Source organism: Mobula hypostoma, chromosome 2 (assembly GCF_963921235.1).
Source record: "Mobula hypostoma chromosome 2, sMobHyp1.1, whole genome shotgun sequence".
NCBI lineage: Eukaryota > Metazoa > Chordata > Chondrichthyes > Myliobatiformes > Myliobatidae > Mobula > Mobula hypostoma.
In genome coordinates this window covers 223,497,062-223,511,216 of record NC_086098.1, presented here as the reverse complement: position 1 = coordinate 223,511,216, position 14,155 = coordinate 223,497,062, and the positions used below count along the sequence as shown (strand labels likewise).

The 14,155-nt window shown below is 42.7% G+C and overlaps 1 protein-coding gene across 1 annotated transcript in view; it reads left to right on the top strand.

Annotated features, from left to right (window-relative positions):
- Positions 1 to 3,276: 3,276 nt before the first annotated feature.
- The window catches only part of ttll9 (tubulin tyrosine ligase-like family, member 9), a 54,466-nt gene continuing 43,587 nt past the window's right edge, over positions 3,277 to 14,155 (top strand). The window contains 5 exon segments of the mRNA XM_063069665.1: positions 3,277 to 3,284; positions 5,825 to 5,901; positions 5,904 to 5,962; positions 6,583 to 6,623; positions 9,545 to 9,637. Coding sequence (XP_062925735.1) covers positions 3,277 to 3,284; positions 5,825 to 5,901; positions 5,904 to 5,962; positions 6,583 to 6,623; positions 9,545 to 9,637 — 278 coding nt within the window.

Sequence of the window (14,155 nt, the reverse complement as noted above, 5' to 3'; positions counted from 1 at the left end):
ACGCAATACAGTAATATAAATGCAGATATCTCAAACAGGTTAGCAATGATTACATGTAAGTAAGTGTGGAAATATATGAAAACCAAGCTTCTTCAAGTCTAGAGGTAAATAGTTAGTCTTACGATGATGAGTAAAGTTCAGTTCAGTTCGTGGTATTGAGTTCAGTAGTGATGGAGAGAGAGAGGTGTTTAGTTCTTCAGGTGAGCTGATGCCGTCGATCTTCCCACTGTCCTCCGAAACTTCCAAGTTAGCCAAGCTTAACTAACTTAGGGGCACTGTCTTCGAGTGATAGTCTACCAACCCAGGCGAGGGTTAGACACACTAGCAAACTCTACAAGGTCGCTCTTTCACGCACTAACAATCACAGATCGATACCTCATAATCGATCCACAGTCCCACACTCGTGGGCACCTGGACAGGATAGTGGTAACTTCACCACACCCTTGTGCGTCTGCGTGTCCCGTGAAACAAGCAATTACGCTGGTTTAAATACTGTTGTGCTGAACACCAGCTGTCCATCAAGTAGCTCCTCCCTTCTCTCTCTGTAAGAACTTAGAAGCTGCCAGTGTCCTTGTAGAAGTATAAACATGCTGCAGAGAAACCGTAACACCATCTCCAAGCAGTCTTCGCCTCTCTCTCTCTTGATAACAAGGTGTCTGTGTTGGACACCTCTCTCTCTCTTTTAAAAGCACAGTCCATAGGGATAATTCAGGATCCTGTCACAAATACTATGGCAGAGAATGGGATCACACTTAAGACAGTAGAGAATTAGATCATATTGTGGAAAAGATATTGAGGATTATTTTATACTGAATCACAGCATGGTGGAATTTTCTCCCTAAAATTTCAGCTCTCCCACTCCCCTTAACCAAAGCCACTTTAATGTCTACTCCCTCCAACGCAACCATTCCTCACTGAAGCATTTGATTACATCATTCAGGATGGGCCGTGGAATACTTTCCTCTAATTCAGCTACCTCAGATATTCATCCTTAGCTCACGTTTGTTCCACAAAGGCATACGCCCTATGACATTAACCAACAGGTCTACCACTCAACTAATCTTAGTGAAGACCAGTATCAAACAAAATGCATTACTGCCCCAACAGTTTTCTGTACCTTTCTCACCTACCACAGAGAAAGACATATGTGTCACTCCCTCAGATATTACAAGATGGACTTTGTCAAGCAGTAGATACAAGAGATTCTGCAGATGCTGGAAACTTGAGCATCACACACAAACTGCTGGAGGGACTCTCTCAGCAGGTCAGGCAGCATCTACAAGGGGAAATGAACACCTCCTCCCTTTTTTCCACTCTATTCTCCTACCTCTTCCACCATTCCCGTCCCGGCTCCTCGCATCACCCTGCCTTTCTCTCCACTATATTACATCACACCACCAATGAACCAACCATGGGTGTGCAGCTAATCTTCAGAACTAATGGAAAATTGTTCAACCTATGGTGATTAAACTGCAGAATGAGAGTTACCTGAACCTAAACTGTGGAGCGTGGAGCTGCATTGCCTTCAGAACAGCAGCATACTCTCTGGTTGATTGAAGAAAACAGTTTTTGAAAATCAAGATCTCAGACGTGGCATAAAATTTATTGTCTACAATGATCCTGTCTCTTACATTCTTCTGAGATCCAGACCAACTGCAGTAGAAGCAACAAACAATTCACTGGAGGAATTCAGCAAATCGAGCTGCATCCTACCTACAACGGACATCTTGAGACACTGAAAAATACCACCAACATTTGTCTCTGCAAAATCCTCAACATTTGTCTCTGCAAAATCCTCAACTTCTTTGCAAAGTGAAGCATCATCAGAATCTTTGCCCAGACCAACATAATCCACAGTTATTCTAAAACAGATGTACAATGGTTATTGCATATAAAAAGAGACAACTTTCATTCCTCAGTATCATGTAATTGTACCATGGCTATAAAATAGAAATCATACTTTACTGTTCTATTATATAGTTCCACTTAATACTATTGTGTTATATAGTGTAACTCTATTTTGTAACCATTACACGGGATGAAGTGATATTGCACAAAATATATCGCAGTCTGGTCCCATTCTTTACAATGCTCTGCTACACAAATATCTGGTCCTATATTTACTGAGAATTCTGCAGTGCAGTTATGGACATTTAATTCTTCTCCGCAAATGCTGCAGAGTATTTCCAAAGTTCTGTTTTAGTTTTGTTTTCCATTTCTCTGTTGCCTCTTACATAGTGCAGTCCCATTCTTTATTCTTCCATTACATGGTGTTGTCCCACCGCTGGCCCTACATCACATGGTGTGATTCTATTCTGTACCATCTTGCTGGATATTAAGATTCCATTTTCCCATACTGTTCCGACCCAGGAGAAACAGGCGTATCAGAGCCTGGAAGCTAAAGTGGTTCTAGTCAAGGGAAGGTGGGGTTGAAATATTTGGGAGAAATCCCACTTTTCTGCAGTTAATAGTATAAAACAATTTCCACTATCTCTTTCCACAATCTGATCCAATTCGCTACTGTCTCCCATCATATTACACAATACAATGCTCTAACATCATTTTATACAACATGATCCAATACCGTGCCATTTCATTTACACTATTTAATCTAATTCTCTCCCTCTTTTTGCACAGCAAGATGAGTCTGAACTCAGCTCTTCTTCTTCTTCTATTTCCAGTAGTTTAGACGCATCTAGGCGTATTACTGTCCTCCGCAGGATGTATAATTAATTACAGAATTTCAAGAAACTCAAATTCTTGAATATAAACTAGTTGCACGTATAAACTGAATAATAAACTCTTCAATCAGATGGTGGTTCTCTGCTTGGCCAAACAGGATTTAATAGAAAAACAAAATACATTTAACTCAGACAGCCTCTTGAACAATATGCTTCTTTCAATTTTATATCGGTTACAACTCAGCAAAACATGCTGAACTGGACTACCACAGTCACATAATCCAGTAGGATGTTTTCCTATTATCTTTAAATAATAGTTTAGCCCACAATGCCCCAACCTAAGTCTTGTTAATTTCACCATATCTCTACGATTTAATAAGTAACATTCTGAGACCTTTTTAATTAGTGGGTGACTAGAAAAGAAATGCCTTCAGTTTAATTCATTTTTCCAATCCTCCTGCCACTTCTTCTCTATACCTTTTTTAATCCTACTTCTCAATTCTGCTCTGCCTAGGGGTACTCTAATTTCTACTTGCCTGCTCTGTAAAGAAGACTTTGCAATGCCATCCACAATTTCATTTCCCTCCACCCCAGCATGCCCAGGTATCCATGTAAACCCATATTCCCTTCTCTAAACAAAACATAGAAACATAGAAATAGGTGCAGGAGTAGGCCATTCAGCCCTTCACCGCCATTCAGTATGATCATGGCTGATCATCCAACTCAGAACCCTGTACCTGCTTTCTCTCCATACCCCCGATCCCTTTAGTCACAAGGGCCATATCTAACTCCCTCTTAAATATAGCCAGTGAACTGGCCTCAACTGTTTCCCGTGGCAGAGAATTCCACAGATTCACCACTCTCTGTGTGAAGAAGTTTTTCCTCATCTCGGTCCTAAAAGGCTTCCCCTTTATCCTCAAACTGTGACCCCTCGTTCTGGACTTCCCCAATATTGGGAACAATCTTCCTACATCTAGCCTATACAATCCCTTTAGAATTTTATACGTTTCAATAAGATCCCCCCCTCAATCTTCTAAATTTCAGCAAGCATAAGCCTAATCGATCCAGTCTTTCTTCATATGAAAGTCCTGCCATCCCAGGAATCAATCTGGCGAACCTTCTTTGTACTCCCCCTATGGCAAGAATGTCTTTCCTCAGATTGGGGAACCAAAACTGCACACAATACTCCAGGTGTGGTCTCACCAAGGCCTTGTACAACTGCAGTAGTACCTCCCTGCTCCCGTACTCGAATCCTCTTGCTATGAATGCCAGCATACCATTTGCCTTTTTACCTGCATGCCCACTTTCAATGACTGTCGTACAATGACACCCAGGTCTCGTTGCACTTCCCCTTTTCCTAATCATTCAGATAATAATCTAAGAGAATGAACTAACAGAATCTCAATAACTACGTCAGGACGATCTTTTGATTTATTCCCTTTTATAGCCTGTAAGGCAGCAGCAGAATCCGAACAGATGATAACCCTGCACGGTCGAGAGTCTTCTATCCATCATAAGGCCCAGTGGATTGCTAATAATTCTGTTGCAAAGACAGAAACACCATCTGAAACCCGGTGACCAATCTTAACTCAAACATCCCACCTCTCCCGGAAGTCTCCCGCATATTAATAGCAGCTCCCTGACGCCCGCAGATTATATACAATATCCCGGAAATGAGAGGGAGAGGGAGAGGGGGAGTGGGAGTGAGGTCGAGAGCAAGATCGAGAGCGGGAACAAGAGCGAGCATCCTGATTGGTCTCTCTTTGTGCTAAGTAGACCTATCAATTTCCTCTATGAGAAGGCTTCACAGTCGACCTGTCTCTCCATCAGTTCAGTTTAGTGGCATGCACCGCCATGGCAAAGTGTTTCAAAAAAAATATAAAACGCACTTCACCCCAGACTACCCTAAAGTGTACCCCTGCCTAATAGGGGTCAAAAATAATGACAGTGTTGCTCGCTGCACTGTTTACAACAGTGACTTTTCTATTGCCCATGGTGGGTTAAGACTGTAAAAGACATGTTGAGGTGAGTTTAAACAGGTGTCATTTGTTCATTAGCATAGCTAACACTATTTAAACTAGCTGGCTAGCTGCTAAGGAGTTAATTTATTGATGTACTACGTGATGAGGCCAAACTCCCTGTAGACGTGCTTAAAGTTGTAATAGAATTTAAAAACAACTCCATGATAATATATAAGTACATGCTGTATTTTAATGTCACATTTTCTGCATATACCCAGTTTACAGATTACAGATTGGTTTACAGATTAGACGAAATCACTAAACAAAATATTACATAAGACAATATAATAAGGATACACCTTGTGCTTTTATTTCTTTTAGGGACCACAACATATTAGGGAGGCTAATCGCAGGGAAGGCTGCTCAAGTATTTCACAGTTCTTTTCAGCAGAGCCACATCACAGTACAAGGAAAGTTTGCAAAAGAAATATAAAAGCTATTTGTATTAGCATTGAGATTGCCAACAAAATATGTGTGTGTGTGTAGTTTCAATATGTGTCAAATAAATTGTTATGTTCTTTTATAATCAAATGTCCCGTATACATGCGCCCTTGGAGGTCGACTGGGGAGGGGGGTGCTATCTCCCTAAAATGAGTTTTTGCAGCGTGGGATGCCTGTTAACTCCAAGTTGAGACACGTACGTCCCATATCCTGCCTTACTGCTCTCTGGGTCCACTGAGCCATCAGTAAAAAACTTCAGATAAGATTCATTTGTGATCAACGCTGTTGAAATTGCACTGCTTCCTTGAAGGTGAAAAAGGAGGAATAGGTCTACTTCTGGTTCTGGCAAAAGCCAAAGAGGAACATGTGGCAAGCAAATTTGGTTAGCTATGTCTTCCTCAATCAGTTTCAATTTCACAGCCCAGTTATTAACCAAATCTAAATATGGATATCTTTCAATTTTACTCAGCTCGTCACACTCCGCGCGTGCAATAAATTGCACCATCGTGACCTTCACTCCGGCTGACCCGTCGCGTTCCCGTTCTGTCGGGTTCCACCAATCAGTGTCTCCATCCAGGTTTTCCACCAATCAGTGTCTCTATCCAGGTTTTCCACCAATCAGTGTCTCTATCCAGGTTTTCCACCAATCAGTGTCTCTAACAGGCTTCCCACCAATCACAGGTGCGCATGCCCATCCCGCCTCAACTCTCCCAAAGCATTCCCCTCGGAGCAGTCCCTCTTTACGCAAATACGCATGCACTCAGTGCGACGTTGCCATGGCGATGGAGCAACGCGAGAGGCGCCATGAACCGCAGCAAGGTGGGAATTTACTCCCGAATATTCCACCGCACTTTGTCCATTTCACTCCTCAGCGCTCACACTCCACTCCACCCGCTTATTCTTTCCATTCTGTCCCTCCCTACCGTTTCTGATCCGTCACGGTCTTTATTTCTCCCCCCCTCTCTTTCCTCTGCTCTATCATCTTCTGCCCCTCCCTCTCTCCCCACCCACTCTTCCCTCTTTTCCTCTACACGTCCTCTTCCCCATTTCCCCTCTCTCCCTCTGCACCATCTCTTCCCTCCCTATATCCCCCACTTCTCTCCTCCCTTTACAACACCCCTTCCTTTTACAACCCCTTCTTCTCCCTCGTACACCGATATCTTTCCTCCTTCCCTCCGGCTACACGTCCTCTTCCCCTTCCTCTCTCTCTACTTTCTTCCTCCCCTCCCTCTCTCTATACACCTCTCTTCCCTCTTTCCTTTTAAACCCCCTATTCTTTCATCCCTCCCTTTCTACCCCCGTTTCCTTCCTGCCTCTCACTAGCTTTTCCATCCATGCCTTGCCTCCTTACCCCGACTCCCCATGTACCCCTTCACGTGCCTCTTTGTACTTCCTTTCTGGTTTTGAAGGTGCAATGACCGATCTTTCTTTATTTGTAGACCATTGTGAACAAAGGATCATTTGGTAATCTGAAACAAAGGTGGGTTGACATGTTTTCTTCAATAGCGAGTGGTCTGTTTAGTCTATTCAATGAACTTTCTGTAGTAAATTCTACTTTGAAAAAGGCACACTCGACAACTTCATGCCCACCAAACAATTTTATCTCGAACTTCAAAACCGTTATGTATATACAGAGGCTTTCGCAACCCGTACAGGTACACTATATACAAAGCCCATCGGCAGTAAAAAGAACGGAAGTAGAACCCCCAAATATCCTTTTAATAATGCTCACATTACAACACTTTCTGTCTTTTATCTCTCTGATTCATGGAATCATGAAACATTTGGTTTGAGGCATCCATTTGACCCATTGTGTCTATGCAGGTTGAAAAAAAATGGCTGAATCGTGCCTTCCATCTTGTGGTCAAGCACACATCCAAACACTGTTTAAATATGACGAGGATTTGTGCCTTTATCCTACTTTCAGGCAATGAGATCAGAATCAAGTTTAATATCATTGGCATATGTCCTTGAATTTGTTTTGCAGCAGCAGTACTATGCAATACATAATAATAATGCTATCAATTACAATAAGAAATTTATAAATTAAAATAGTACAAAAAGGAGGATAAAACAAATAGTGATGTAGTGTACATGGGTTCATTGTCCATTCAGAAATCTGATGGCAGAAGGAAAGAAGCTGCTCCTAAAACACTTGAGTGTGTGTCTTCATGCTCCTGTATATCCTTTTTGATGGCAGCGATGACAAGGGGCATGTCTTGAGTGAAGAGGGTCTTTAATGATAGGTGCTGCCTTTTTGAAGCATTGCCTTTTGAAGATGTCCTTGATGCTGGGAAGACTAATGTCCAAGATGGAGCTGGCTGTGTTTGCATCTTTCTACAGCTCTTTCTATCCTGTGCAGTGGCCCCTCCATATAAGATGGTGATGCAACCAGTTAGAATGCACTTCATGGTATATCTGTAAAAATTTGATAGTCTTTGGTGACATACCAAATTTCCTCAAACTCCTAATGAAATATAGCCGCCATTGTACCTTCTTTTTAATTGCAGCAATACGTTGGGCCCAAGATAGATCCTCAGAGATATTGTCACTCTGGAACTGAAACTGCGCACCCTTTCCACTGCTGAGCCCTCTGAGGACTGGTGTGCATTCCCCCAACTTCTCCTTCCTGAAGTCCACAATCTTTTCCTTGGTCTTACTGACATTGAGCGCAAGGTTGTTGTTGCTACACCACTCAACATTTGATCTATTTCACTCCTGTATGCTTCCTTGTCACCATCTGAAATTCTGCTAACACTAGTCGTGTCATTGGCAAGTTTATAGATGGTGTTTGAGCTGTGACTAGCCACGTAGTCATGGGTATAGAGAGAGCAGAGCAGTGGGTTAATCATGTATCCTTAAGGTACACCGGTGTTGATCACTATTGAGAAAGAGATGTTATTTCTGATCCGCACTGACTGTGGTTTCCTGATGAGGAAGGCAAAGACCCAGTTGCAGAGGGAGGTACAGAGGCCCAGGTTTTGGATCTTGTTAATTAGTATGAGGATGTGATGGTGTTGAACTCTGGGCTGTAATCAATAAATAGATGTATAATGTACGTTTTCCAGATACCTACAGCCCATTTTTCCCATTATCCCCCAATCCTTCAACTGTTTACTTTTAATTCATGTCCCCAAGTTTTTTTGACTCTTTTGCTAAGAATATGTCCTTTCCAATTACTCAACCTTTGCCCCTTATAATTTCATAGAGTCCCTATTCTGAAGCAAGAATTCCTAGTTTAACTAATCTCGCATCACAGCTGCTGTTTTCCAATTCCTGTGACCAAATGTAGTATACAGTTCTGGCACAACGTGACTTGTATTCTATGCCTCTGCTATTATTGGATAGTATGCCTTTATAAACCATCTTCTTGATCTGTCTTGCTGCTCTTATGGATTTCTCAAGAAATTTTCCAAAGGCCTTTTTTTTGCTTCACTCGGTATTCTTCCATTTATTGTGTAATTCCCTTTCCTTGTTGCACCTCCCAAAATACAACAATTCACCACTTTCTGATTTAAATTCTATTTACCACTTTTCTGCCAGTTGGCCAGGTTATCTCTATTTTCCTGAAATAAAATGTTCCATTCCACTGCAGATTATACTATCAGCTTTTATATCATCTACAAACTTCTTCGTCATGTCCCTGTACATTCAAGTTTAAATCAGTGAAATTAACAAGACTTAGGTTGGGGCATTGTGGGCTAAACTTGCAAAAATGCCTGTTAACTATTGCCCTTTGCTGCCATTGAACCAATACTGGACCCAGTTTTTCACTGTCCTTTGGATCCACAGGGCTTCACATTTTTGACCTGCCTGCCATGTAGGACTTTTTCAAAAGCCTTATGAAATTCTAGACAGACTACATTAAACATATGTATTGCACTTGTTACATTCTACGAAAATACATTCGAGTTAGCCAGAATCAGTCTTCCCATGCTGTCTGTCCTCAGTTCATATTTCTAACTCAAGGCTCATACTCTCTCTCGAACTGGATTCCAATAATCTCCCACTACTAAAGCTTAACCGCTCTGACTTTGCATTGTTTGTCCCTCCTGTTTCCATTTTCAACAATGGTACAACTCTAGCCACTTTCAGTCTTCTGACAAGACAGAGACTCATTTCTTCTCATATTTAACAGCATAGGTTGGGATAGATTTCATCCAGGCCTGGTGATTTATCCATTTTCTCTCTTTTCTTCCCCATCTCCTCCACCTCCACCAATCAACACGTTCTCTCCACTCTATCACTCTGCTCCTTTCCAGCATCATTTTCCCTCTTCCTTCTCTCTCTCTCTCTCTCTCCCTGTACATTTGGGTGATTCAGTAATTTGCATCTTGAGTACTGGTTTGTAATGCTAGACTCAAAGTTTCTTTAAACAGTAATAGTATTTCTCACTTCTAGGGAGCAACGTAGCATCATACGATTCAAATGTGTTTTGACAAATACTATCCTGGATGTTCTGCGGCAGCGACCTGGATGGGTTGAAGTTAAGGAGTGAGTACCCTCTAATTGTTGGATCAGTGAATATGTGGTGGGATGAGGGAAATGAGCGGAGAATAACATTAGTTGGGTGTAAGTTTGTAGCAGCTTTTCTGTTCTGAGAAATCTTTGCAGAACATAAAGGACTCAGGATAGGATTAAAAAGCGCAGAATGATCAGTCCAGGTCTGAAAAAGTTCTTGGGTTAGAGGAAAGGTTGTAATCTTCTCCCAACAATCTGCTTTCTGTAGCAGATGCAGAATCTTTGAATTCTGGAAGACTTCTCTTTGAAACCTAAGCAACTCTCTTATTTTTACATAGACCATGTGCAGGCAGAAGAGATTAGGTGTCATTAGTTTGCTTAATTAATTGGGTTCAACATTGTGGGCTAAACAGTACATTTTTGTGTTCTACCTTTCTGTGTTCTATACACCATTTAAAAGAAAGAATACTTCTGGTAGTTTTCATAGGCTCAGTGAAGGCTTTAAAGTCAGTGAGGTACAGTTGTGAGTTTAAAAAAACAGCTAGGTGATACCTCCATCCCCCACCAGGAAGATCTCAAAGCTCTCTGTTTCTTTTTGGATTCCAGACCCAACCAGTTCCCCTCTACCACCACTCTCCTCTGTCTAGCAGAATTAGTCCTTACTCTTAATAATTTCTCCTTTGGCTCCTCCCAATTCCTCCAGACTAAAGATGTAGCTATGGGCACCCGTATGGGTCCTAGCTATGCCTGCCTTTTTCTTGGCTATGTGGAACAGTCCATGTTCCAAGCCTATACTGGTATCCTTCCCCCACTTTTCCTTCGCTACATCGATAACTGCATTGGCGCTGCTTCCTGCACGCATGCTGAGCTTGTTGACTTCATTAACTTTGCCTCCAACTTCCACCCTGCCCTCAAATTTACATGGTCCATTTCCGACACCTCCCTCCCCTTTCTTGATCTCTCTGTCTCTATCTCTGGAGGCAGCTGATTACTGATGTCTACTATAAGCCCACGGACTCTCACAGCTACCTGGACAATTCCTCTTCCCACCCTGTTACTTGTAATAATGCCATCCCATTCTCTCAATTCCTCCGTCTCCACCGCATCTGCTCTCAGATTGAGGCTTTTCTTTCCAGGATGAAGGAGATGTCCTCCTTTTTTAAAGAAAGGGGCTTCACTTCCTCCACCATTAACTCTGCCCTCAAACGCATCTCTCCCATTTCACGCACATCTGCTCTCACCCCATCCTCCCACCGCCTCACTCGGGATAGGGTTCCTCTTGTCCTCACCCACCACCCCACCAGCCTCCTTGTCCAGCATTTAATTCTCTGTAACTTCCGCCATCTCCAATGGGATCCCACCACCAAGCACATCTTTCCCTCCCCCCCCACCCCCGCTTTCCGCGGGGATTGCTCCCTACGCGACTCCCTTGTCCATTCATCCCCCCCCCCCCATCCCTTCTCACCGATCTCCCTCCTGGCACTTATCCTTGTAAGCGGAACAAGTGCCATACCTGCCCTTACACTTCCTCCCTCACCACCATTCAGGCCCCAGACAGTCCTTCCAGGTGAGGTGACACTTCACCTATGAGTCTGCTAGTGTGATATACTGCGTCCGGTGCTCCCAGTGTGGCCTTATATATATTAGTGAGACCCGACGCAGATTGGGAGATTGCGTCCCTGAACACCTATGCTCTGTCCGCCAGAGAAAGCAGGATCTCCCAGTGGCCACACATTTTAATTCCACGTCCCATTCCCATTCTGATATGTCTATCCACGGCCTCCTCCACTGTCGAGATGAAGCCACACTCAGGTTGGAGGAACAACACCTTATATTCCGTCTGGGTAGCCTCCAACCTGATGGCATGAACATTGACTTCTCAAACTTCTGTTAATGCCCCCCTTCCCTTCTTACTTTATTTATTTACGTCTCTCTCTGTCCCCTCCCACAATAACTCCTTGCCTGTTCTCCATCTTCCTCTGGTGCTCCCCTCCCCCTTTCTTTCTTCCTATGATACTCCCCCTTCTTCAGCCTTGTGTCCGTTTTGGCAATCAACTGTCCAGCTCTTGGCTAAATCCCTCCCCCTCCTGTCTTCTCCCATCATTTCGGGTCTCCCCCTCCTGTCTTCTCCCATCATTTCGGGTCTCCCCCTCCCACTTTCATATCTCTTACTATCTCCTTTTTCCGTTAGTCCTGCCAAAGGGTCTTGACCCGAAACGTCAACTGTACTTCCTATAGATGCTGCCTGGCCTGTTGCGTTCCACCAGCATTTTGTGTGTGTTGCTTGAATTTCCAGCATCTGCAGATTTTCTCGTGTTTGAGGTAATAATAACTATTTGAATAGTGTATAGGTTTCTGCAGAGAGCTCCCTTGTTTTTCTTCATTTTTTTTGCTTGCCCTTTCATTTGATTAGGTCATTGCTGATTTAACTAATGCCTTGTACATGCCTATCAAAACCTTACGGTTGTTAAACAGGATAAGATCCAAATACCTTAACAGGCAACCCTGGTGTTAGATTAGGTTTGCATTTCTAGAAATGGTCTATCATAATTTCCAGGAATGTGAAACTGCGTCATATGTTATGTGTTAAGAAATGTGAGTCGGAAAAATTGTGCCTACTTGTTTACTACTTTTCACATAAATTTTGTAATAGTGAATATTCTGATTCATCGATTGTTTGGTAATGATTTGTGAATTCTGTAGGTGTGAATTTCCATTACCCGAAATGCCAGAATGTGAGGGTGGCCTGTATGTGGATTACTGTATATGACAAGGTAGCACTCATTCATTCAGTTGCAAGCAACATGGTAAATAAGGGTTACCTGTTGCCACTAGCAACTCATCCTACCCATGCTGTTGGATGTATGCATCAGTAGTGGTCAGGCATTATTTAAAGAAAGCCTGCTGTTTTTGGATGTGGTCATAGAAAAGTACAAAACAGAAACGGGTCCTTTGGCCCATCTCGTCCAAGCAGAACCATTTAAACTGCCTTTTCCCATCGACCTGCACCAGAACCACAGCCCTCAATACCCTACCATCCATGTACCTATCCAAACTTCTCTCAATCGAGCTTGCATACACCACTTGCGATGGCAGCTTGTTCCGCACTCTCGTAACCCTCTGAGTGAAGAAGTTTCTCCTCATGTTCCCCTGAAACTTTTTACCCTTCACCCTTAACCCATGACCTCTAATTGTAGTCCCACCAAACCTGAGTGGAAAAAGCCTGCTTGCATTTATCCTATTTATACCCCTCATAATTTTGTATACTGCTATCAAATCTCCCCTCAATCTTCTACATTCCAAGGAGTACATTGTAATTGAAATCGTTAGTGAGCCACAGTCTGCAGGCTGAATCTATACTGTGAGATATTGAGTGTAGCTGTGTATATGGGAATGCATGGACCATATTTATTGGGAGCTTTGATGAAGAGTTAGGAAGGAGTGCAGCCACATAACTGGAGGCTCTCTCGTAGGAAGTAGAAGCAGGATAGGACACAGTTTGGGATGTTGCTTATCAGATGTACACATAGCGCAGTAAGAAATTTAACACTATGACAAGTTACCAAATGGGGTATTCAATCAACTGCACCATTAACATTGTCCACTCTTCATCGCTCCTCTTTTTGGACTCCATCAATTATGAATGGATATGATCGTTCAGCTCATTTATCACCCTCACATACATAACTTGGATTTCACATTGGTATTTATTCAGTCATGACTGTCATATCTCTCACATGTACTTGCTTTCTTGAAAGAGATGATGATAAATAATAGCAGAATGTAGCAAAGAACCTGAAGTTGACAATCACACCTGCATAGAACATAAAACAGTACAGGTTCCACGATGTTGTGCCAACTTTTAACCTACTCCAAGATCAATCTAACCCTTCTGTCCCACTTACCCTTTCATTTTTCTTTCATCTATGTGCTTGTCTCAGTGTTTCTTGAATGCCCCTGAAGTATCTGCCTCTACCACCATATCCTTTAGTGCGTTCCATGCGTTTTTTTTTTAAAGATAACTACCTCTGACATCTTCCTTATGCTTGATTGTAATCACCTTAAAAGTATGTCCTCTAGTATTAGCCATTGTTGCCCAGGGAAAAAGATGCTAGCTGTCCACTCTATCTATGCCTTTTATCATCTTGTACACCTCTATCAAGTCACCATAATTTGAAGCAGGAGGCCGCTCTATACTGGGAGAGGGAGAGATTAAAAATGTCTGTAAACACACCTGCTAGTTGTGCTGCCCACATCCTGAGTAATCGCCCTGAGATGCCGCCCGATCCCACAGCCTGAGATGGCATGGACTGAGCAGACATCTGTGTCAGCCCATTTGTAGAGCCGACCAGTCTTTTATAACATAGAAATCTACAGCACTTTACAGGCCCTTCAGCCCAAAATGTTGTGCTGACCATGTAACCTACTCTAGAAACTGCCTAGAATTTCCCTAGCGCATAGCCCTCTCTTTCTCTAATCTCCTTGTACCTAACGAAGGGACTCTTAAAAGACCCTATTGTATTCCCTTCTACCACCTTCACTAGCAGTGCA